Below are 22,649 nucleotides of genomic sequence, written 5' to 3' on the forward strand. Positions count from 1 at the left end.
ACAGATTTATAATGAACATGGATCGAAGCTTAATCATAAAGTCTATTCAACTGCAAATTTGACACTCCTGAAGATTTAATTTACTTTGTTATCTGATCAAAATCTATAGGGTTTATTTGGGTATTTATCGTATAGACATGTACTAAGTCAGGAGGGATGGAATTTAAAAGATTTTGATTATAAATACAACAATTATTATATTAGCCTTTACAAATTTCAGCCCTCGGGTTAAAATTCTCAAACTGAAAGATGACTAGTTTTGAATCATTTGAGTGTTTGATCCGGGCTAACCTATTTAATTCTGTATCAGAGTCACTATTAGGATGAGATTAAAGTAAAGTACTCAGATCTAACTTGTATTTTAACAAGAATGCTATATCCAGGATATTCATTAGAGCGATTTCAAATAAATTTATATTTCAGGAACTTCAGTGCTTTCCTATGGATTTTACAATCAAAATTGCCTACGGCAGCACGAGGAACAGGATGGAAGGAAATCAGGATTGGAGAAAGGATTTAATGGGATTTTCAGGAAAACTTGGGAAGCCTTAGAAGAGTTTCTTAGCCTACGCATTTTTGTAAATATTCTAAGTTACTTATGTACGCTTTGCTAGTAAATCAAACCAATAGTCCTATTAGGCTTGGTTTTAGTTGCTTTTGCCTGTAAAACTACAAAAGGAGAATAAAATTACCTTTAATTAATCTCAGATGGTTTCATTAAATTAGAAAAATAGCGCCATCTACTAGTGAGTAGTGGAACCTCTCCGAATATAGCCCGATAACCCATAACTTGACACACACGCACCGCTCCTCACTAGAGGTCGCCACAGTCACGGTCTCAGCTCAGTATAATACCATTATAGTCAAATAGCTAAACTTTCTACTTTACTTTATAACTACACTTGTATGCAGCGTGATTTAAGCTTTTTAAACAATAACCCGATGACACTGCGTTTCCAGAGATGTCACTACTTCAACGCGTGCGGAAACCGAGTTTTGATTTTATTAATGCTTTTTTCTATAAACAACAACTTAATAGTATATTATGATTTTATAAGAAACTGATGAACGAATTGATTAAAAGTGTATTTAATGAGCTGAATTAATTATTTCCAATGCATATTATGGAAAAGTGAAAGAAAATTTTGTTCTCATAGAAAATATTTCCTATAATCAAGTAACAAATAAGGCAATAATATATGGAGTCTGCTACAGTGCCTCAACATGAGCCAGCCGGAGGACTTGTAGTCGTCTATCTCACTCACTATCTATTCGGCTTCTATTCATGCTGTCTCGTGCCGAGGCACCGACTCCATACCTGTAGAAAAATATTTTCAAGGGTTTATTGAGTCGGTTTAATTTTTTGTTATAAACTTTTATAGACCCTGAAGTTTTTGAGCGCCCTTGTCGTCCGAGTGATGTGGCTTGCATTCGTCGTTATTTCCTGCACAATAGCAAGTGCAAACCGGCTCCAGGGAGAATTCCTGACCCTCTCGTGAGATCCCTCGCCAACGTCTTCTACCCAAGAGTCAATATCACGGAAACTGATATCAATCCCGAGTATCTGGGCTTAAATAACGGAAGAATCCAAGAATTCTAGTAAGTAACTAAATCTAAGCGTCTGACACATACATAACAAAATAGGTACTATAATTTTCTTCGTATAAACGAAGTACTGAATCAGACTTCAATTTTCTCCATATTTCACTCTACTTGCATGGGTTAGGTTAGGTTAGAAAATACATCATTAAAGCTGTATTAGGATCGAGCGACAGCTCCATTAATTTTGACGCTTCTTTACCCTGAGTTAATAGTTAAATTTAAGTCGGAATATTCCACAACGTAAATTTGACTGAAACACACATATGATCACTTAAATGTTTTCATCTTAAATCCATACTTAAATCTTTTAGACGAACATTTATATTTATTTTAACAATTTTAGAATTTTCGTCGATCTCAAAAATGTGACGTCCCCCACGCTATAAAAGGGATGCAGCAATTCATAAACAAGTCTTTTTTTTTTCAGTGTTAACAGAGACACGGATAAGCTCGTCCTAGGTATAGAATTGCGAAATTTTGTGGCTCGTGGCAACAATACTTTTTTCACATACGCCAGAAGAGGCAGGGAGCCTATTACCACACATGGTTCTGTCAGAGTTGCATTTAGTAAGCATTTATTGAATAAAAAAGCTTCTTAAATGGTTTTGGTTGAAACTAGAGTGCTTCTTTTTTTCATAATTCTTCTTCTTCTTCTTGTGCTTCTTTTTGTTCTTCGTCATAATTCGTGATTCTACAGGTTTTTAGTTTCAGTCACTTGAGCAGTTTCCTATTGAATGCCTAATGAAAGGACATAGCCATTAAATTTTTTCATCATCAATTAAATAGATTACATTTGGAATTCCAACGATTACCTAGGGGCATTAAGAAAACCGAAGCACTAAAGGCCGTCCCAGGATAGGCTTAGTGATTCTGCCCCCACTGAGTATTGGATTCTATTTTTTTTTGGATGGTGAAGCTAAGCATTTGTGAAAAATATTTTTTTTTCTTATTTTTGTTTTGTGATTCGATTTCTGATTACTTACTTCTGGTTGTACATTTACACTATCATAAAAATTACGAGCCAAAACTCGATGGGGCGGGCGGAGTAACATCATTATAAAAATTAGAAGCCAAAACTTGATTGAGACAGAAAATCTAACATCACGCCATGGAAGATTCTCAATTCAGACGCATATTATATAACTTTCGACGCTCTTCCTTAGGACTTCAGTCCCCAGGCATAGCATCTCTATTGTAAGCCTTCCACCGTACTACTTTCCACCCTACACTACAGTTGCATGTCTTACTTGGGGAAATGATCTTACACTAATGCAACATGCATATGCATGGAATCTGCGGCCAATCAGACCACGTGGACAGTTAAAATTTAATATACCTACATGTTAATTTAATTCTCACACAATCAAGGTTCGGTGTACTTGACGGTGACCATCCCCCAAGTGGAAAACCTTCGGCTGGACAAGTCCGATTCGTTTGTCTTCAGCAACGACCTTCTACCCATCATCACACTTGCACCTTCTTTGGGAGAGAGTTCAGGTTTGTTAAGTAGAAATAGAAATAAATTTTATTTGAACTAAAATCTCATACTCACGGTCATAGTTTCTTTAGGGGTGATTGGGTGTTGAGTCCCTTTATCGGGTTTTTGAACCACTTTAATTATGATAAATGCTAGATTATGTACGAATATTTCAACGATACTCTATGGTGGGGCAGCTTATTTGAACCGATCGCGCGTGAGGTCGATACCGAGTAATATAAACCAATCGACACAATCCAAATAAACCACGTGCCAAACGCCGGCACAGTTTCAAATATCTATATTAGCACATAGTATTCATGAAAAGTTATTGATAATTTACAAAAAAAAATGGTTAATTTTAACATACTTCTGTCAGTACTGCAGATGTGGCAGCAGGCATGAGGAAACCACCACAAATTATTATCCTGAGAAAATCTTTACATACTCGTAGCTTAATCCTTATTCAATGCCCACGACCGCTCTATCAATAGCAGCAACTTACAATAATACGAGACAAAGAACTTTATAGTGATTTTTTGTTTTGTTTCCTTTAGATCCATCAATTCCGGCAGCATTTGCTGCTTTTGTTGCAAACGTGCCACTGGATGTTGCCGAATTCTTTCTTACTGCAAGCTCTTTCTTTGCAACTACTTATATACAATATGTTATTTGTGACTTTGGATTACAAATAGTTTCATAATCATAATCATAATCATTTATTTGCCATATTATGTTCATAAGTATACATGCAAATATATATAAATTGAAGTCAAGTTTGATCATTACTGTTGTTTAATTTTTTCGCCTAGTGACTGGATGATTTTTGGAATAAGAAATCCTAATTTGGATGTGTTTTAATATACGTCCCATTGCTGGGCACAGGTCTACTGTCAGAATGAGAGGGCTTGGACCGTAGTAGGATTGCTTATATATTATTGTAAAAGGAGGATCCTTCTAATTATACTGGTAGCTTCATTATGTTTTATCGAAAATTACTGACTGTCTACCGAAAAACTGAAATATAGATGGACAAAGCCAGCGGTGGTGTAGCGGTATAGCGCACGGCACGGAATGCCGAGGACCTGGTTTTGATTCCCAGCGATGGTCTTATTTTTCTGGTTTTTCTGTACATCTATATTTCAGTTTGTATTTTCGATATAGGTTTTACGGGATGACCGTAAAAGTAACAAAAAAAAATTGGAATTGAAATAAAAATACAAAACGATTCCAAAAAACCAATCTTAATTTCATTATGTTTTGTCTATTTCTGACAACGTAAATGTGAAAGTGACGGATCAAAAAAAGCAAACACGAGCTCAAGTGTTTCTGAATAGAAGAGAACGTGATTAAAGCTTGTTTAAAGTGAGGTTAAAATAAGATTAATTGTAATACTTAATTAGTCACAACAATGACCGGGAACAATGTGAGGATGAGCGTTAATTAAATATCAGTCGACAAACTCATTTCGACGGTATGATAATTTGAGAATTAACACCCGAGAAGTGAGGCGAGGCGGCGAGACGGGCACAGTAGAAATATGTGCAGTAGGGTTAAATGATTAAAATTAAAGACTGAAAGATAAATAATAATGAAATAAATGATGTCCATAAAGGCATCCGCACCGTAGTTAACTTTTGTGGAATAACATTGCGCAACATAATAAAATTAGGAAACTATCATATTATTATTATACTTAAATTAAGATTGTGTAAATTCCTAGGTGAAATATATAAGTATATTATATATATTCTATTTAGTCCGTTAGTTAGATTATCAGAAATTATAGGACATGTATTTTCCCGTGTGGTGTCGGGTTAGAATTACACCTCTCCATCTCTTCCGGATGTCGTAACAGGCGACTGAGGACCCCCCTATTCCCAGGGGGAAACAAATATAGGCTAGAAAATAAAATAATACTTACCTACTGTTTCTTTGCTCGCTGTGACCGCATAGTCAGCTCGGTACTTCCCCAACTCCGTCGGCAGGTGCGAACACTTTTAAAATATGCTAATCCAACGAAATCAGACGGATACTAACTTTTTCGGCTTTTAAAAGTGTCAGTTATTTGGTGAAGGTATAAAACACGCTGGAAAAAGCTCTATAGTATACTATTAAATTAAAAAAAATATATTTTTTTTCCCATCTATGCCGCTTATTAGTGGCCAGTTCGATTTCTTTTTTTTTATATTTACAATACTTACCACAAATCTGATGACCCGGTGGTCAAAACTGGAATTAGGTATGCCACACAACTTTAGATATGAATTTCTAATTTAGAGACAAGAAGCAACCAACTAAGTAATTTTTTTACTTTTTTATGGCACGTTTTTATTACACCTACACGTACTAAGTATGCCTGTTACCTGTTTCCCCACTTCATAATAAAGTGGCGGTAGGTATTATTCGTGTGCAATATTTTCTGCATATTCTGTGTAATAAAATATAATTAAATTACTTAATAAAACTGCAAATACTCGTACTATTAAGGCCAGTTTAGATCTGCCAAAAAAATCGTGCAAGTTGCATTACATTGCGGCGCTCGATTGACCACTTCATACTCGTAGCTTTACGGCATCGCAATGTATTGCAACGTGCACGATTTTTCTTGCAGGTCTAACAATAATAATAAGTCCTATTATTTCATTAGCAATAATAATTCTGTACTATTATTATTATTAGACCTGCAAGCAATATCGTGCAAGTTGCAATATTGCGAGGCCGCAAAGATTACGAGTTTACTGGGCTATACGGTGTAAAAACGTTAAGCCCAAAAATAACCGTCTAATATTTTTAGAAACAAACATGAAGCACTCTTACACAGGCAAACACGCACGTGTGAAGATCGGCATATTGTTTGCCAAAGAACAGCCTTTTATTAAACCACCCCCACTCAATTTCATGGAAAAACTTTATAAGTCTTCTTACTTTAGCGTATGTACTCTTTGGATATGGTATCATAACACCGTAAAAACTAGATTCCCACCGAGTTGTTTATTTTTTAACCCACGACGAAAAAAGAGGGGTGTTTTAGGTTTGACGCCATTTTCTGTCTGTGACATGTGGTAACCAGCTTTATGTCACTCCGATATTTTTGACGAATGTAATGATACTTCATTATGTTGAAAATCGTTCAACAGTTTAGGCTACAGATAGGCCCAAAGAAACAGACATACATACATACACTCAATAAACATAACCATCCTTCAAGCAGCCGGGTAAAAAGTAAATTGCCTTTAAAAAATGCCGCATCAAAAACGTAATTCTCACTTCACAAGAGTTAACTTTCTGACGTAGTCATGCCAGAAGGTTCTTTGTAAGAGTACTCTTTAGAAGTTATGGCTTAGGGATTAAATTTATTTTTTCTTGAACACTTCCCGGGCGTGTTGAACTTTGTTCATAAGATATGGACGTAAGAGGTTATATTTACTCTTTTATTATACTCTGAGGTGTCTAATATAATGGTTACTTCAGCTCCGTATGATGCACACAAAAGGGGATGGGTGAATATTGGAGCGCTTTGACCAGTTGGTTAGACATTAGCAACCCACGTTTACTAGCACAACGGAAAGACAAGTCGCACGAATTTTGATCAAGCTAAATTTAGCATCGGTATTGTCTTTAGTTTTCATAAAGACTTAACCTTTAGCATCATCTCTTTTGAGAATATAACTGAGGTGGCAGGGGGCGGGGCACATTGCTCGCAGGACTGATGGCCGATGGGGTCAGAAGGTTCTCAATGGCGTCCGCGGACCGGGATACGAGCTGTCGGTAGGCCTCCAACAAGATGGAGCGACGACCTGGTTAAGATCGCGGGATCGCGGTGGATGCGGAAAGCACAAGACCGGTCTGAGTGGAGAGCCTTGAGGGAGGCCTATGTCCAGCAGTGGACGTCTTTCGGCTGACATGATGATGATAATGATGATCATCTATTTTGATAACACCTGGCAAAACGCTAATGATGAAAACGTCGTAAAAACGCTGAATATCCAGGTGCATTAACGATTGTTACGAATTATGCAGCTTAGCTTAATGTTTCGGGAACATGACTAAAGGTCTCTAGCCTCCACACCGTATCATGCCATAACCGTAATAGGAACGTCTCAGGAACAGAATGTCAGCGCCACAGATATAGATTACACTAGATTACGCAAATGCATCTACTTCGCGTGTCCGAACCCCGACCAAACGTCGGGATTGGCCCCATACAAAGACTGACCGCTAACTGACTAATCATGACTAGGGCTGACTCGAGCCCCACGGCGCGGGCGGGCGGCGCATTTGAATCTATTTTGCGCAGACATCGGGGAATTCACATCGCTAATTCGCTAGGTTTTCATACAGATTGAGGTGTTTGCGTTATCTAGTGTAATCTATATCTGTGGTCAGCGCATACATGACACTCGAAATGTTACTAAACGTGCTAGTGGGCATCCTACTAATCGTACTATATATAATATTATAAATGTGAAAGTTTGTGAGTGAGTGAGTATGTTTGTTACTCCTTCACGCTGAAACGACTGAACGGATTTGGATGAAATTTGATATTATTATGTAGGTAGCTGGACATCTGAAATAAAACATAAGCTACTTTTTTCCGATATTCCCACGAGATAGGGATAAAATCTCGAAACAACAATCGCTGGGCTTAGAGTCATGAAATTTGACATGATTGTTTTTAATAATAATAATAAATTCATTTATTTCGGGCAACTTGGCCCATACAATAAATACCTAATGCAACGCTATAATCCCCATCGCATCGCTATAATGTAACGTCAATGAAAACCACGATTTTATTTTCGCGAATTCATACGGGAAATTTTAAAAAATCCCCAAAATTTCAATCCAGCTGCTGAATCTAATGATATACGTGTGCGAAGCCGATGATAAACACGAGTATTCTCATACTTTTCGATACAAAGTAAATATATTTTTGGCTGACACGTGTATAGTCACCAGCACCAACATCTGACACAACAAGCGTGCATAAATATCTGATACGACTCTATTTCAATGGCCGGAAGGACGTGTCAGATATTTTTACACGCTCCGCTGTGGCAGATATTAATGCTGGTGACTGTACCTAATGTAACCCGTACCTATTCAGTTTTTTTACAACAGGCTAAAACAAAAGAGTTTTTAAACGGGACAAATATTGCCAAGAAAAACAGGGTACAGTTACCCGGGTAAAGCTAATCAGGGTAATAATGGACCACAATTGGCTTCCTTTTGCACGCCTATTGTCCGCAATGGCGCGTGGGGCTGTTTAAAAGGTTAACCCGGTTTTATTTCAAAATGGCCACGTGTCCCGGTTAGTTCTGTTTTGCGTGGGCTACAAGTGATAATAGCAAACTATATATGCGAAGAAAATTATTTAGTTAGCACGTTTTGGTATCGGGTAATTTTTCTGCATCCATATCCTAGTGGTTAGAGAACCTGACTACGAAGCTTGAGGTCCCGGGTTCGATTCCCGTGTCGGGGCGGATATTTGTATGAAAAATACGAATGTTTGTTCTCGGGTCTTGGGTGTTTAATAAGTATTTAAGTATGTATCTATATCTATATAATTATATTTATCCGTTGCTTAGTACCCACAACACAAGCTTTGCTAAGCTTACTTTGGGACTAGGTCAATTGGTGTGAATTATCCCGTGATATTTATTATTATTATTATATCATTACTGTATTAACACTGTCAGTTTTTTTAACTTTAAAGCTCTTTGTCATCACATCAAATACTGATTGTAAAATGTAATCTATAAATTACACTAAAAACCCCCGGCACTCTCTCATTTGGGAATAATTAATTATAATTATAACACTCCTTATCTCTTTATACTAAAAGGCACTATAATTATTAATTTATTAAATTAGTTTTCCTTGTTTTGTGAACGGTCTGTACGGCCGTTACAAAAAAAGGGGAAAAAATATATTCAACTAGCGTTTACCCGCGGCTTCGCACGCGTAAATCATTAGATACAGCAGTTGAATTGAAATTCCGGCATTTTATTAAATTCTCGTGGAAATTTCCCTAAAATTACATCGTGGTTTTCATTGACGTTATATTATAACAACCATGCCAAATTTTATGACTCTAAACTTAGCGGTTGTTATTTCGAGATTTTATCCCTATCCCGTCGCAATATCGGGATAAAAAGTAGCCTATGTGTTATTCCAGATGTCCAGCTATATACGTACCAAATTTCATGACTATAAGCCCAGCGGTTGTTATTTCAAGGTTTTATCCCTATCCCGTGAGAATATCGGAATAAAAAGTAGCCTATGAACACATAGGCATATGTTGATAGCTGGATATCTGAAATAACATATTTCAGATATCCAGCTATCAACATACCAAATTTCATGACTCTAAGCCCATCGATTGTTATTTCAAGATTTTATCCCTAGCCCGTGGGAATATCGGGATAAAGAGTATCCTATGTTTTAATCCAGGTTATAAACCAACTTTTTGCCCAATTTCATCCAAATCCGTTCAGCCGTTTCAGCGTGAAGAAGTAACAAATATACTCACTCACCCACAAACTCACTCACTCACTCATTTACAAACTTTCACATTTATAATATTACGTATAGTAGGATTTCTTTAATTTCCAAAAGGGCCCAAAGTTCTCCTTTCTCCCAGGGCCCCCGAGAGGTCTAATACGGCCTTGAGTCTGTTATAATCTTTCAAGCATAAGGGTTGTGGATATGCGTGAAAAATAACACGATAAGGAAAATCAACGAGGGGAACCTGTACGAGTATACACCTTGTCAAGCAATTAAAATAGTGTATGTGTAGCTCCCAAATCCACACTGAGTCGTGTAGAAACTAGAGCCAACGGACTCCCATTCAGAAAGGAGGCTATGCCCAGCAGTACATGGGCCGGATATGATAATGAAGGAAGACTTTTATTTGTTCTCCCGTAAAAAAAACATGGTAAATAAAATTTTCCATAGGCCGAGGCACGATGAAGTCAAAACCGCGCGTCATCCTATCTCATTTGAGGGTTTTGTATAAAATCATTAGTATTAATTAGGCTGTTATTAATGGCTTTCTTGAAACAATACCCGTGGCTTTTGCCCTCTCATTGTGTGGCAATTAATTCTATTTAACCTCACAAACAACATAAAGTACAGTTGGTTATACATGCGCTGCCAGTCGACAAAGAAGTTTCATTTACATCAATGACCTAACGAACTTAAAACAGTGGAAAAACTCCCAAAATTGTCCTTTAAAATTCAATATCTCAATAACGGTGTTATTTTTATTAATTTTGTTTCCTATCATATTATTGTATCTTGTGTTGTGTATAATCTTCTATATATAAATAAAAATTATATTAACGGTAAATAAATTAGAAAGGTACTATAACGGTTAAAACGATTTTTATCACATATAGCCGCAGTAAAACTCGATCCAAATTCGGTCCATCCATTTGGGAGCTATGCACTCTAGGTAAAAATATAACATAGTTCAATCTCTAAAACTCTCAACTTCGCCCAGCTTCATTCTTTGCAGTCTATTTTTAACATCTTTGACCGAAAAATCACGGTGTATCCCGAACACGAAACATTTTTTAATCCCCTAACGAACCTACGACAATACGCTTACTAATTCAGCAGCGCGCAATCTCGCGGCATCTCAAGACGCTCGCAGGTGAACGTAATCCAGGATAATTAGAGTGTGCAATATTAAGCTGTGCCGCCTCTGGATTATTCACTACTCTTGGGGATACGGGGCGAGTCGAAAAATATTTTGTTTTGTGTTGGTGTAAATGCTCGGCTAAATGCATCTACTAGGCTTTGGTTTGGGTCAGCCGTGCTGCTGAGATAAGTTCAGCGCGTATTATTTAGTTTAATGACAGTTTAATAGGCACTTTTTGTAAAAAATCTGGATTTAGTTGTTACACCAATTTGAAAACCAAGTTTGTTCGGTACATTTTGATACTGCTAAACGGAGCTTCCCAAACCGAACTGAAGGGCTACTACGAAACTCGAAGTTCGTGTCGTGCGGTCCCTCTCGCTCTCGTATAAATAGTATTAGTGTCAGAGGGACCGCACGACACGAACTCCGAGTTTCGAGTTTCGTAGTAGCCCTGCTGGGGCCGCGTGGAAATTACGAGTTACGACCTCTGCCCTCTATTCTAATACTGCATTTAAACTATCGTGCAAATCGCGAGGCGTATAGTGAGGCGAATAAAGAACACGCATGTTAACATCGCAAACGTTCCGCTAGAGGCGCTCTTCGTGTTTCCATATCCACCATCCACCATCTTGCTCGCTAATCTTGCCGTGAAGCAGCAGTGCTTGCACTGTTGTGTTTCGGTGTGGAGAGTAAGACAGCCGGTGAAATTACTGGCACTTGAGGTATCCCATCTTAGGCCTCTAGGTTGGCAACACATCTGCAATCCCCCTGGTATTGCAGGTGTCTATGGGCGGTGGTGATCTCTTACCATCAGGAGACCCACTTGCTCGTTTGCCATCCAGTCAAATAAAAAAAAATAAAAAAAATAAAATATAAAATGAGATTTTAACGCGAACGCGATCGAGACGTATTTTCTAACCGAAAACTTACACTAAGGGCCCTCTATTCTAATACTGCATTTAATAACGTATAGTAAACAGCGCATGACAGCGCGCTCGATATTCGCCTCGCGCCTCGCCTCGCGATTCGCGCGCTTGCGTTGGGAGCTTTTGGACGCGAATCAAAAGGCACAAAGGGCAGCCCACGAATGTGTGAACAGTAGTTTGCGACGGCACTCGTATACAAATCTTTTGTCGAATGTTTGTCGCGAATGGCGAACACGTTTGTGTAATGCGGTATAAAAGGAGGCCTGTGCGCTGCATTGTGGGAAGTAAGTTAGCAGGGATGGTGAAACGAATTTTGGGGAAGAAATGTTGTTTAGTGGCGACTACCAGCTGGAAGACGGTTGGTAGGCCTTCCACTAGGGGAATAGGTGGGTTCTCTGCCGTTTGGGCAAAATATTTTTCGCAAATAATTTCATTTTGCCATTGTTTCATTTCCATATAGTATCAAATTTCTCCGAAACCATATTATTTTTCCCCTTAGAACGACAACTCGCCACTTGCATCCACCGGTTTCCCGCCACTTTCACGATGTCGTCAGTCCGCCTGGGAGAGGCCTGGGGGAGGCCTTTGTCCAGCAGTGGACGTCTTCCGGCTGATGATGATGATGATGATATTATTTTCGGAACTTTCATAAAACAAACCTAACCTAACTTACTTTGCTCTATGAAACCATAAGAAAATATTCTGAGAAAAAAATCTGGGAAATGAAACATTTGGGAAAAAAATGGTGCGAAACGGCAGTACACGGAATAGGTGACATAGCAAGAATTGAGGGAAAGCGGTAGATGCAAATGGCATGTCGTTCATTGCGGCGTTTCGGGAGGCCTTTTCAACATTATATACTTCAAAATAAGGAGGGGGTTTGCGATTCGTCGGAATATTTTAATCGACAGAAGACATCTTCTAGTAGCTGATGATGAAACTTAAAATAATCGAGAAAAAATAATAATAAATAATAATCGAGATAATTTTTTGGGCCAATTTGGCAAAATTTTCCTGCATTTTGGGATAAACTTTTTTAACGTTAATTGTGGTATATTTAGTCAGGTTTTTTCGTGTCATGGTCACAATTTTAAGACTTATGTCAATGTAATAAGATATTCAAAGCCAGAAAACCAAACCTAGTGCAATACCTACTTTCAGCCATCATCAAATGTATCTCCAGAAAATTAAATGCTTCTTTATTTTTTTTACTTAAAAAATTATACTACATATTACAAAATTTTACTTTCTGCGCAAGGTAAAATGTTATCGCTTGTCGCTTCGCTCGCAGTGGGACACTGCCTTCATTTATTATTAACATAGACGGGTCAGGATTGTTTCCTTTATTTTCTCATACAATTGTTCTTACCCCGTAAGTTAGTATTATTTGCGTGCAAGTTGTAAGATTATACGCTTGTTTTATTTTTAGAGTTAGATTGCGTTAGTTTAGTGGAATTTAGTAATACAGGGTGTTTTTACATTCATCTGAAATACTTCAGATTTCCTTTGAATTAAATGGTCATGGTACTTCAAACATCTTGTTATTTTTAAAATCATATCTATACATGATGATAATAAGATACATGACTCATGTATTATGCTCGAACGGAATGCTTTGTTATTTGAGTAGGTTTATAATGAAATCTTTTACGTAATTTAATGTAAATTTTGTTACCATATATAAATTGCAATTTCCAGCCACCCGGAAAAAAGAATTAATATAAATAGCCACAAAATTGGAAAAGGGACACTTTTATTTCGTATCCATTAAGAAAAATTATTAAAAATATATATATATACTTAAAATTATATATTACTATTTACGGGAAAGATAAGTAAGGTACCGAATTTTATAACTGATATATTGATCATCATCATCATCATCATCATAAAACATCGTATTTAAAAACTATTTATGAGCTTAAAAATCTTTTTATGTGGATTGGTCCTAAAATTTGGTCCTTAACCTCAATTTTAAATTTATAAGACATTAACCAAAGAGTATATAATCACTACGTTTTAAGAGTCGGAACTCTCATACAAAAACAATACCACGATTGTAGTATGAATTCAGTGTCTTTTTGGTGCCAATATCAAGAAACGAACTGCACAGACTAAACAGGGCCGAAAAAGTCACATTGACAAGTAGTGTTGTTAGGAACAGTCGATATTATCGATATTGTAACAGCATAGTGTTGTGCTTTTTTATCGATATATTGTCAAAAAACGGCACGTAGTGGTGCGCTTTTTATTAATTAAATGATCGAATTAAAGAAAAAAAAGTTGTTTTTCTTAATAATAATTTATTTTCATGTCATGGATCTGTTTTTCTTTACATAGGTAAATACAGTTTCACGTTACACAAGTATTGTATAGTAGTATTGTATTGTCCGTTTTGCACTGCACAGCACTTGTGGAAGGCTGTGCATGTAAATATTCCACACTGGGCAACTCCAAAGCTGAACCTGAAACAAAGTTAAATTTAGCCAGTAGCTTACACTAACTAATGCAAGATAAAATAAAATTGGTACGCACAATCCAATTTTTGTCATATTGCAGGTCAATGACCTATGTTTACCTAGACAACTTTCTTACAATTTCTTGCCTTATTGTCAAATATGTCTACTTGTCAAATGAATGAAATGAAATGTAAGGTGATCTTGGAAGTTGACAATACCTCTGATAAACAATCTACTTGCCATGCCAAATGTAATGAAATTAATTCTGTAGTTTTTACCCGATTCTGGTGAAGCCCAAAAGGAGGATTATATTTTGACCTGTATGTATGCATATCCTGTTGGGAATATTACCAAACCGGCGGGCGACCAAGGGGGTGAGACGCAGCGCGGGGAAGCGGACGCACTCGATTTTACTCTTCATCTCTTCGCCGTTCGCTGCTAACGTGCGCGTGTGTGTGTCATACAGATTGTAACCTTTTTTTTATTAAATTCGTTGAAATCAATCAAGAACGTTTTTTACATCACTAATCCAACAACAAGCGCATCAAGCTTTTAAACTCAAAATAATTTGACGCCATAGTCTACATGGTCCTTCATCGAGCCAAATATCCAGAAGAACGCAAGCCCTAACAGGAATCCAGCGCGTTGTAGCAGTTAGGAACCGAAGAATCCAGAAATTACAGCCAACTAATCAAGAACAATTAAATAAACAACGTTATTGCATGAAGCTAGTTGGTACCTACACCCAGATAATCGTAATACAAAAGTGCAAGTAATTGTTCGGATATTTATGGAATATACGGCTGAAACGAGTGATTAAGAGTGAGTCTGTTCCAATTTGGTACCATTTTAAGTCGCAGTTATCTATAGATCATCTAGTACTTACGATAATATTATAATGAATTGTCGTTAAAGCTAAAAGTTTTTATTTACTTGCTTCTTATTAATCATTTTTAGAGTTATATACACCGAAAATAGGCATAGTAGAAAGCAAAACATTTAAATAAACGAGTAAATTTGGAAAACTTTAGTAATTATATTACAATCAAGTTATTTATTTCGTTAACGCACGGGTAGGCGATCGAGCGCCCTTTGTTCCCGCGGCCGGGCGAGTCTCGCTCGTACCTATTTATGTGCTAATTAGCAATGCATTTACAAGTAAACACGTCGCGCAACTAATAATTCATTCATTTTTACTATTTTTTACGAAATGGAATAATATTTAATTTAATTTTACACGTTTTAAACTTATACAGTGCTTAATCAACTGATGCGATATACTTAGTATCAATTAACTTTGCATTTTACTATACAGAATTTAATTATTGTTATACAGTTTATAATCATTATTTATACAGTTTTATAATCATTATTTATACAGTTTTATGATCATTGTTTATACTAGTAAGGCATTTTAACACCTCTTCCCATAGCCCGTTATAATGTCAACAGAAATAAAAGATTTAATAAGGAAACGAGGCGTAGTTAAGGGGCGGTTAACGAATTTCATCAACTATATAGAGAAATTAGATACCTTAACGTCGTTGCAAATAATCGAACTAAAGGTTCGATTAAATAAGATAGATTCACTTTATGATCAATTCGAAGAAATTCAAACCGCAATAGAATGCAATGTTGATGAAAAGGATAAAACCGCTCACTTGGCCGAACGCACTGAGTTTGAGAATTTATTTTACGCGCATGTGGCCGTTGCGCAGGAGATATTAAACGCTAATAAACCTGCAAAGAATGACAACCATTCTTCGAGTGCCTCATATGTTTCACACGAGGCCGACGAGCAGGCCGGGGTTAAGGGGGAGCACGCGAGTACCCGCGGAATCAAATTGCCCACGATCCAAATTCCCAGGTTCAGCGGTCAGTACGATGAGTGGTTGGAATTTCATGACTTATTTGTTTCTTTAATACATGAGTCCACGTCGATCTCAGACATACAAAAGTTTCACTACTTAAGAGCGTCTCTGGAGGGAGCCGCAGCACAGGTCGTCAAGTCTTTAGAATTTTCGGCTCGTAATTACAAAATCGCTTGGGATTTGTTGTGCGATAGGTATGACAACAAACGGTTATTAGTTCAAAATCACATCCAAGCGCTTTTTGCATTGGAACCAACTAAAAAAGAATCTTATCAATCAATACGTAAAATTATAGATACATTTGCTAAAAATTTACGAGCATTAGACACTTTGGGCGAGCCTACTGCATCCTGGGACACGCTTATTATTTACATTATGAGTACGAAATTAGACCCTAGGACATTACGGGAATGGGAAGAATATAAATCCGATGCTAAAACTATTAAGTTGAAACAATTCACATCATTTTTAAAAAATAGGGCTGACTTACTTGAAACCCTATATATGAGTAACAATAGTCCAAGCACCAGCGCCAAAGCTGACAAGTACAAATCAGCCGAGCATTACAAAGGTCTCGCAGCATTCACACAAACAAATCAAACTCATTATACGTTAAATAAATACATCTGCCCCTTGTGCAAGCAAAATCATCGCATATATCGGTGTGACCAATTTCTGGGACAATCTGTCAACGAGAGAGCAGACTCGGTGCGGAAGCTTAAGCTATGCGAGAACTGTCTCCGCCCCGGTCATCAGGCGCGCGTTTGCAGACTGGGCCCATGCATGAAATGTTCACAGAGACACAATACAACACTACATCCAGACACACCGCTACAGTCAAACGAGGCACACGTAGTGGGTGCGACGTCGCTCTCGGTCGAACCGACAGGGCGTGTCCTGCTCTCAACTGCGCTGATACACATGTACGACAGGGACAACCACCGCCACGAAGTGAAAGCCCTTCTCGACTCGGGAAGCCAGGCATCGTTCATGACGGATTCCTTGCTTCATAAACTAAAATTAAACCATACACAAGTGCAATCATCCGTCGTTGGTATAAACAATACCGTATCCAAAATAACGAAACGTTGCAATGCATTCATCGAATCAAGAACGAATTCATACAAAACATATATATCGTTTTTGATTCTGCCGAACATTGCAACACTTTGCAATAATCAAGTGAGTGTACCTAAACTAAACATACCTACACAAGTAGTACTGGCAGATCCAGAATACTTCAATCCATCGAGCATAGATATTCTACTCGGTGCAGACATTTTCTGGGATCTGCTTGAACATGGTCAAATACGTTTAGGTCCAAGCTGTCCAATTCTTCAGCATACAAAACTCGGTTACGTAGTTTCTGGACCTACCAGTGGTCTAACTAATAGTTATCCAAATTCATTGAACACGATCATATCATGTAATCTAATCGCGGACAACACAGTACAGGAACAGTTAGCTAAATTCTGGTCCCTTGAAGAGGTACCGGACAATTCTAAGCTGGTGTATTCTACAGAAGAACGTTTGTGTGAGAATAACTTCGTCGAAAATTATTCTCGAATGCCAGATGGACGATTCTCGGTCGCAGTTCCTCTCAAAAGACCAGAATCTTCCTTAGGTGACTCATTCGAACGCGCTAAGCAGTGTTTCCTATCGCTTGAGCGTCGGTTACACAAACAACCACAATTAAAACAAATGTACACAGACTTTATGTCAGAATACATTGAATTAGGACATATGTCGGAAACTCAATTCAACATACAAGCAGATATACACTCATTCTTTCTTCCACATCACGGAGTGTTGCGGGATAACAGCACAACCACAAAACTTCGTGTTGTTTTCAACGCTAGTGCTGTCACTAGTTCAGGCGTTTCATACAATGATCTCCAAATGATTGGACCTACTATACAGAGTGATTTGCTGTCCATTCTTTTACGATTCCGACATTATTCATATGTCTTGACCGGGGACATTGAAAAAATGTACCGGCAAGTCTTAATACATGAAAATCAAAGGCATTTACAGCAGATTCTCTGGCGGGAGGATCCAAATCAAGATTTAAAATTATATAAATTGAACACCGTGACCTACGGAACAGCATCCGCGCCTTTTCTAGCAGTACGTAGTTTGAAACAACTTGCGTTAGAATGTAATGAGCTACAAATATCGCAAATAATCAGTGACGACTTCTACGTCGACGATCTGGTCACGGGTTCACAAACAAAGGAGCAATTACAGAAAATTAAAGAACGCGTTTGTCAGGTGCTATCCACAGGCTGTTTCAATCTACGTAAAATAAGGTCAAACATAAATCTTTCTCAGTCAGATTCGTGTCAAACATTGAATCTCGGTGACCAAGGTTCATCTAACACTTTGGGCCTAGGTTGGTCACCAACCGATGATCAGTTATATTATTCTATAAAGCAAATAGTTGATAAAAATCCAACCAAGCGGTCTATTCTGTCCGCCATAGGACAGATATATGATCCGCTCGGCTTATTAAGCGTATGCGTCATTCAAGCTAAAATCATGCTACAAAAACTTTGGTTGTTAAAATTGTCATGGGACGAGCCGTTGCCCTCAAACATTATCAATTTATGGCATAAATTCACATCCGATTTACATTATGTAGTTGATTTAAGAATTCCGCGCTGTGTAATAAATGACGATCCAAACAGTGTGATTGAGATTCACACTTTTTGTGATTCGTCCCAAGACGCATACGGCGCATGCTTGTACGTTAGATCGGAATGTAACGGGCAAGTGGATGTTAAACTGCTGTGCGCAAAAAGCAAAGTCGCGCCATTAAAACCTACCACAATACCACGCCTTGAATTGTGCGGCGCCCTTGTCGCCGCACGTCTTACTGAGAAAGTACTAAAATCTTTTCGTATACCTGTCAGTCGATGTGTTCTATGGACAGACTCGTCGATTGTTTTGGGTTGGCTCCAAACACAACCGAGCAAATTGAAACAATTCGTTAAAAATCGTGTTGCTGAAATACAAGAACTTACAACTAACCATGAATGGCGCCATGTGCCAACAGCTCTAAATCCAGCTGACATGTTGTCTCGCGGAGTCAATGTATCAGAGTTGCATGAATTGTCAAGGTGGTGGACAGGACCCGACTTTCTAAAGAATAACGAATTAAATTGGCCAAAAAATAATTTTATTAAAAACAATAATGAAATTCCTGAAATGATTATGACTGCCACGGTTTCTACACAAATAAATAACAGTTTAATTGATTTCGAAAGATTCTCTAAATTACTAAAGTTGCAAAGAACATTAGCTTACACGTTGCGTTTTATATATAACTGCAGAAATAAAAATAAAAGGTCTGGACCACTCACTACAGATGAAATACACAAAGCATTCATCTTACTTATAAAGTCATCCCAGCAACAGTCATTTAAAGAATACAACATATTATTAAAAAAACAATCACTACCAAATAAAAATAAACTTCTAATTCTGTCACCGTTTATTGACGAGTCGGAATTAATCCGAGTAGGCGGTAGATTAGAAAATTCTAAGTTCATGTATAATAAAAAGCATCCAATGCTGCTATCATCTAAACACCCGCTAACTAAACTTGTATTTGTGGATGAACACATCCGGTTGATGCATGCTGGGCCACAACTGTTGTTAGCGTCAATAAGGGATCAATTTTGGCCTATAGGCGGTCGTGCTCTAGCTAGATCTGTCGCACACAAATGCCTGAGGTGTTTTAGGATGAGAGCTCAAACAGCTAACCCAATAATGGGTCATTTGCCTGAGCAGCGCCTCGATCCAGGTTATACGTTTCAAACCACGGGTGTAGATTACGCGGGACCACTGCTTGCTGCTGACCGTAAAGGACGTGGATGCAAGCTCATAAAGGTCTACGTCGTGGTATTCGTATGTTTCGCCACCAAGTGCTTGCATCTCGAGTTAGTTACGAGCTTAACGAAAGAGGCATACATTGCTGCCTTACACAGGTTTATTTCGCGTCGTGGGAAACCAGAAATGATATTTTCTGACAACGGTACACAATTCGTTGGGGCTAAAAACGAGCTCAATGCCTTTTTAAAACAAAATTCTTCTTCGATTTCCGAGTTCATGGCTAATGAGTTCATTGAATTCAAGTTTAGTCCAGCTTATGCGCCACATTTTGGGGGGCTGTGGGAAGCCGGAGTTAAATCCTTTAAACATCATTTAACCAGAGTTTTAGGCGACTCCCACCTCACATTTGAGGAACTGTATACTGTTCTAGTCAAAATAGAAGCCATACTTAACTCGCGGCCACTATCACCCATGTCTTCAGATCCATCCGATCTTAGCCCATTAACGCCAGGTCACTTTTTGGTCAGACGTCCTCTTACCGCTCTGCCAGTTCCTTCACTCGAGAATATAAATCCTACTAGATTACAAAGATGGCATCGCATCGAGCAAATTCATCAGCACTTTTGGGCGAGATGGCAAAAAGAATATGTCTCGGAGCTGCAACAAAGAACGAAGTGGAGGTCGTGCAAAGGAAGCCTAGATGCAGGGACGATGGTCATCATCAAAGAAGACGCAATGCCACCCTTGAAATGGAGTCTGGGACGTATCATCAACGTTTACCCGGGCATCGACGGAGTTAACAGAGTCGCTGATATCCAAACGAGCAAGGGCACCATCAGAAGAGCTTTCAATCGAATCTGCCCGCTGCCATTGGAGAACACTTGTTGAAAGCCAGGACTTTCAACGCCGGGGGGCATGTTGGGAATATTACCAAACCGGCGGGCGACCAAGGGGGTGAGACGCAGCGCGGGGAAGCGGACGCACTCGATTTTACTCTTCATCTCTTCGCCGTTCGCTGCTAACGTGCGCGTGTGTGTGTCATACAGATTGTAACCTTTTTTTTATTAAATTCGTTGAAATCAATCAAGAACGTTTTTTACATCACTAATCCAACAACAAGCGCATCAAGCTTTTAAACTCAAAATAATTTGACGCCATAGTCTACATATCCATTTCTATCTCCTCTAACTACTAAGCAGCCCAACCTATTTTTAACCCCTAACGCAAAAAGAGGAGTGTTATTACATGAAGTGTACCATAAACACAGACAATACAGAAAAAATGGTCAAGTGCGAGTTGGACTCGTACATAAAAGGTTCCGTAAACAGTTCAATAAAAGTTTTTCTGAAAATTCTTCTAATATAAGTTTTTTTTTGCTGACTGTACTATATGCCCCTGGTTACCAAAGTACTCGTCAAGACGACAAACGAGTCCAAACTCGATGCAGTTGTGTTGTTTATCACAGTGTTCCTATGGTCACCCACTAGCTTTATCATCAGATCAACTCTAAAATTCTAAATTATGCTATAAGGTATAGATTTTTATCAGTGATAGCTTACCTGTTGTATTGTCAGTTTTACACTGCGCACCACTTGTAGAAGGCTGTGCATGTAAATATTCCACACTGGGCAACTCCAAAGCTGAACCTGAAACAAAGTTTAATTTAGCCAGAAGCTTCCACTAACTTATACAGGTGAAATATAATTAGTGTGTATAGCCAATTTTTCTGTCTATTACTAATGCTCTGACCGGCAACTATACTATACACTCAAAATACCTAGCATTATTATTGATGACGAAGCAAATTAATTTATAACATATATTGTATGTAAAAAAAATATGTGCATGTGTATTGATGGTATTTATTAGGGTTATGGTTTATGGGGGCGACTGAAAAACAGCGCCTGTCAGCCAAGGGACTTTGTTCTGCAAGGTGCAGGCATAAGCTGAGTCGCTTTCCCTTTTGATAGTTTGATTGTACTTATTATTTGTTATGTAACTATGTAGAATTTGTAAACAAACTATTAAATCAATATCTTTTATTATTTTATTATTATTATTATAAGATGCAGTAAGTCAAGTTGCAATAGAGATAAATTGAAAATAAAATAAAGTGTTTACCTTGGCTGTTCTTGCCATCTTTAGGGGAAACCCTTCAAGAATTTCTTCAGAAAGAGGTGGCATGGGAAGTCTCAATTTTGGTATGGCTTTCTTCTTCAGCCGGGTTTTCGATTTTGTGAAATCTCGTTGCCAACTACATTCACCCACTGCTTACAACTGAAATAAAATTTAATTGTCGTGATACTATATAATACGAATTGACGTCGGCCAGCCAAATATAACCTCAACACCTATTATCAGATTTATCAGTAACTTTACTTACACATGTTCACTTAGAGGAAATCTAGCAAAGAACATTTTGTTTTCACAATGTTTTTCTTGAATACCACAAATTTCGCATCTCCTTATGTTGAATGGTTTCTTAGTAAAGGACAGCCGTGAAAATTACGGTAAAAACTAGAGTCCTGTCTCGAATAAATGCACTTTAGTGAAAGAAAAGTTAATGCGGAGGAGAAATAATCTCAAACTCAACGCTATTAACAAAACAAAACACCAAAATACACGAAAATACAAACACAAAATCTCGCGAAGGCGTCCGTTCCCACGCAGCAGATGAAGGTTTGTGGGTTGCCATATAAAATTGAAAAATAGAACTAAATTTTTTTCATTTACTTAAATAAAAAAGGATATCCAGTCAGAATTATTTTTATATTGTATTATTTATCTTAGTAATATTTTTTTCCGCTTATTTTTTTTTTCACAGCTTAAAAT

The 22,649-nt window shown here is 37.9% G+C and overlaps 2 protein-coding genes across 3 annotated transcripts in view; both read left to right on the top strand.

Moving 5' to 3' along the window:
- Positions 1–22,649, top strand: part of LOC141435443 (carbonic anhydrase-related protein 10-like) — a 96,481-nt gene that overhangs the window by 27,602 nt on the left and 46,230 nt on the right. The gene's annotated exons all lie outside the window — the stretch shown is intronic.
- Positions 250–3,484, top strand: LOC141435877 (fibrohexamerin-like). The gene is made up of 5 exons (XM_074098714.1): positions 250–274; positions 1,383–1,599; positions 2,030–2,169; positions 2,971–3,099; positions 3,459–3,484. Exons 1-5 carry the CDS (start codon positions 250–252, stop codon positions 3,482–3,484), a joined length of 537 nt encoding a protein of 178 aa, XP_073954815.1.

The sequence above is a fragment of the Choristoneura fumiferana genome, chromosome 15 (assembly GCF_025370935.1).
Source record: "Choristoneura fumiferana chromosome 15, NRCan_CFum_1, whole genome shotgun sequence".
Taxonomy (NCBI): domain Eukaryota; kingdom Metazoa; phylum Arthropoda; class Insecta; order Lepidoptera; family Tortricidae; genus Choristoneura; species Choristoneura fumiferana.

What these genes read in the sequence shown, in the direction of transcription:
- LOC141435877 (XM_074098714.1), top strand. Translation starts at nt 250, where the DNA reads ATGACTAGTTTTGAATCATTTGAGT. An exon ending in TTCTGTCAGAGTTGCATTTA is followed by an intron (nt 2,170 to 2,970) that starts GTAAGCATTTAT and finishes CACACAATCAAG; the next exon opens with GTTCGGTGTACTTGACGGTG. An exon ending in TTCTTTGGGAGAGAGTTCAG is followed by an intron (nt 3,100 to 3,458) that starts GTTTGTTAAGTA and finishes TACTTCTGTCAG; the next exon opens with TACTGCAGATGTGGCAGCAG.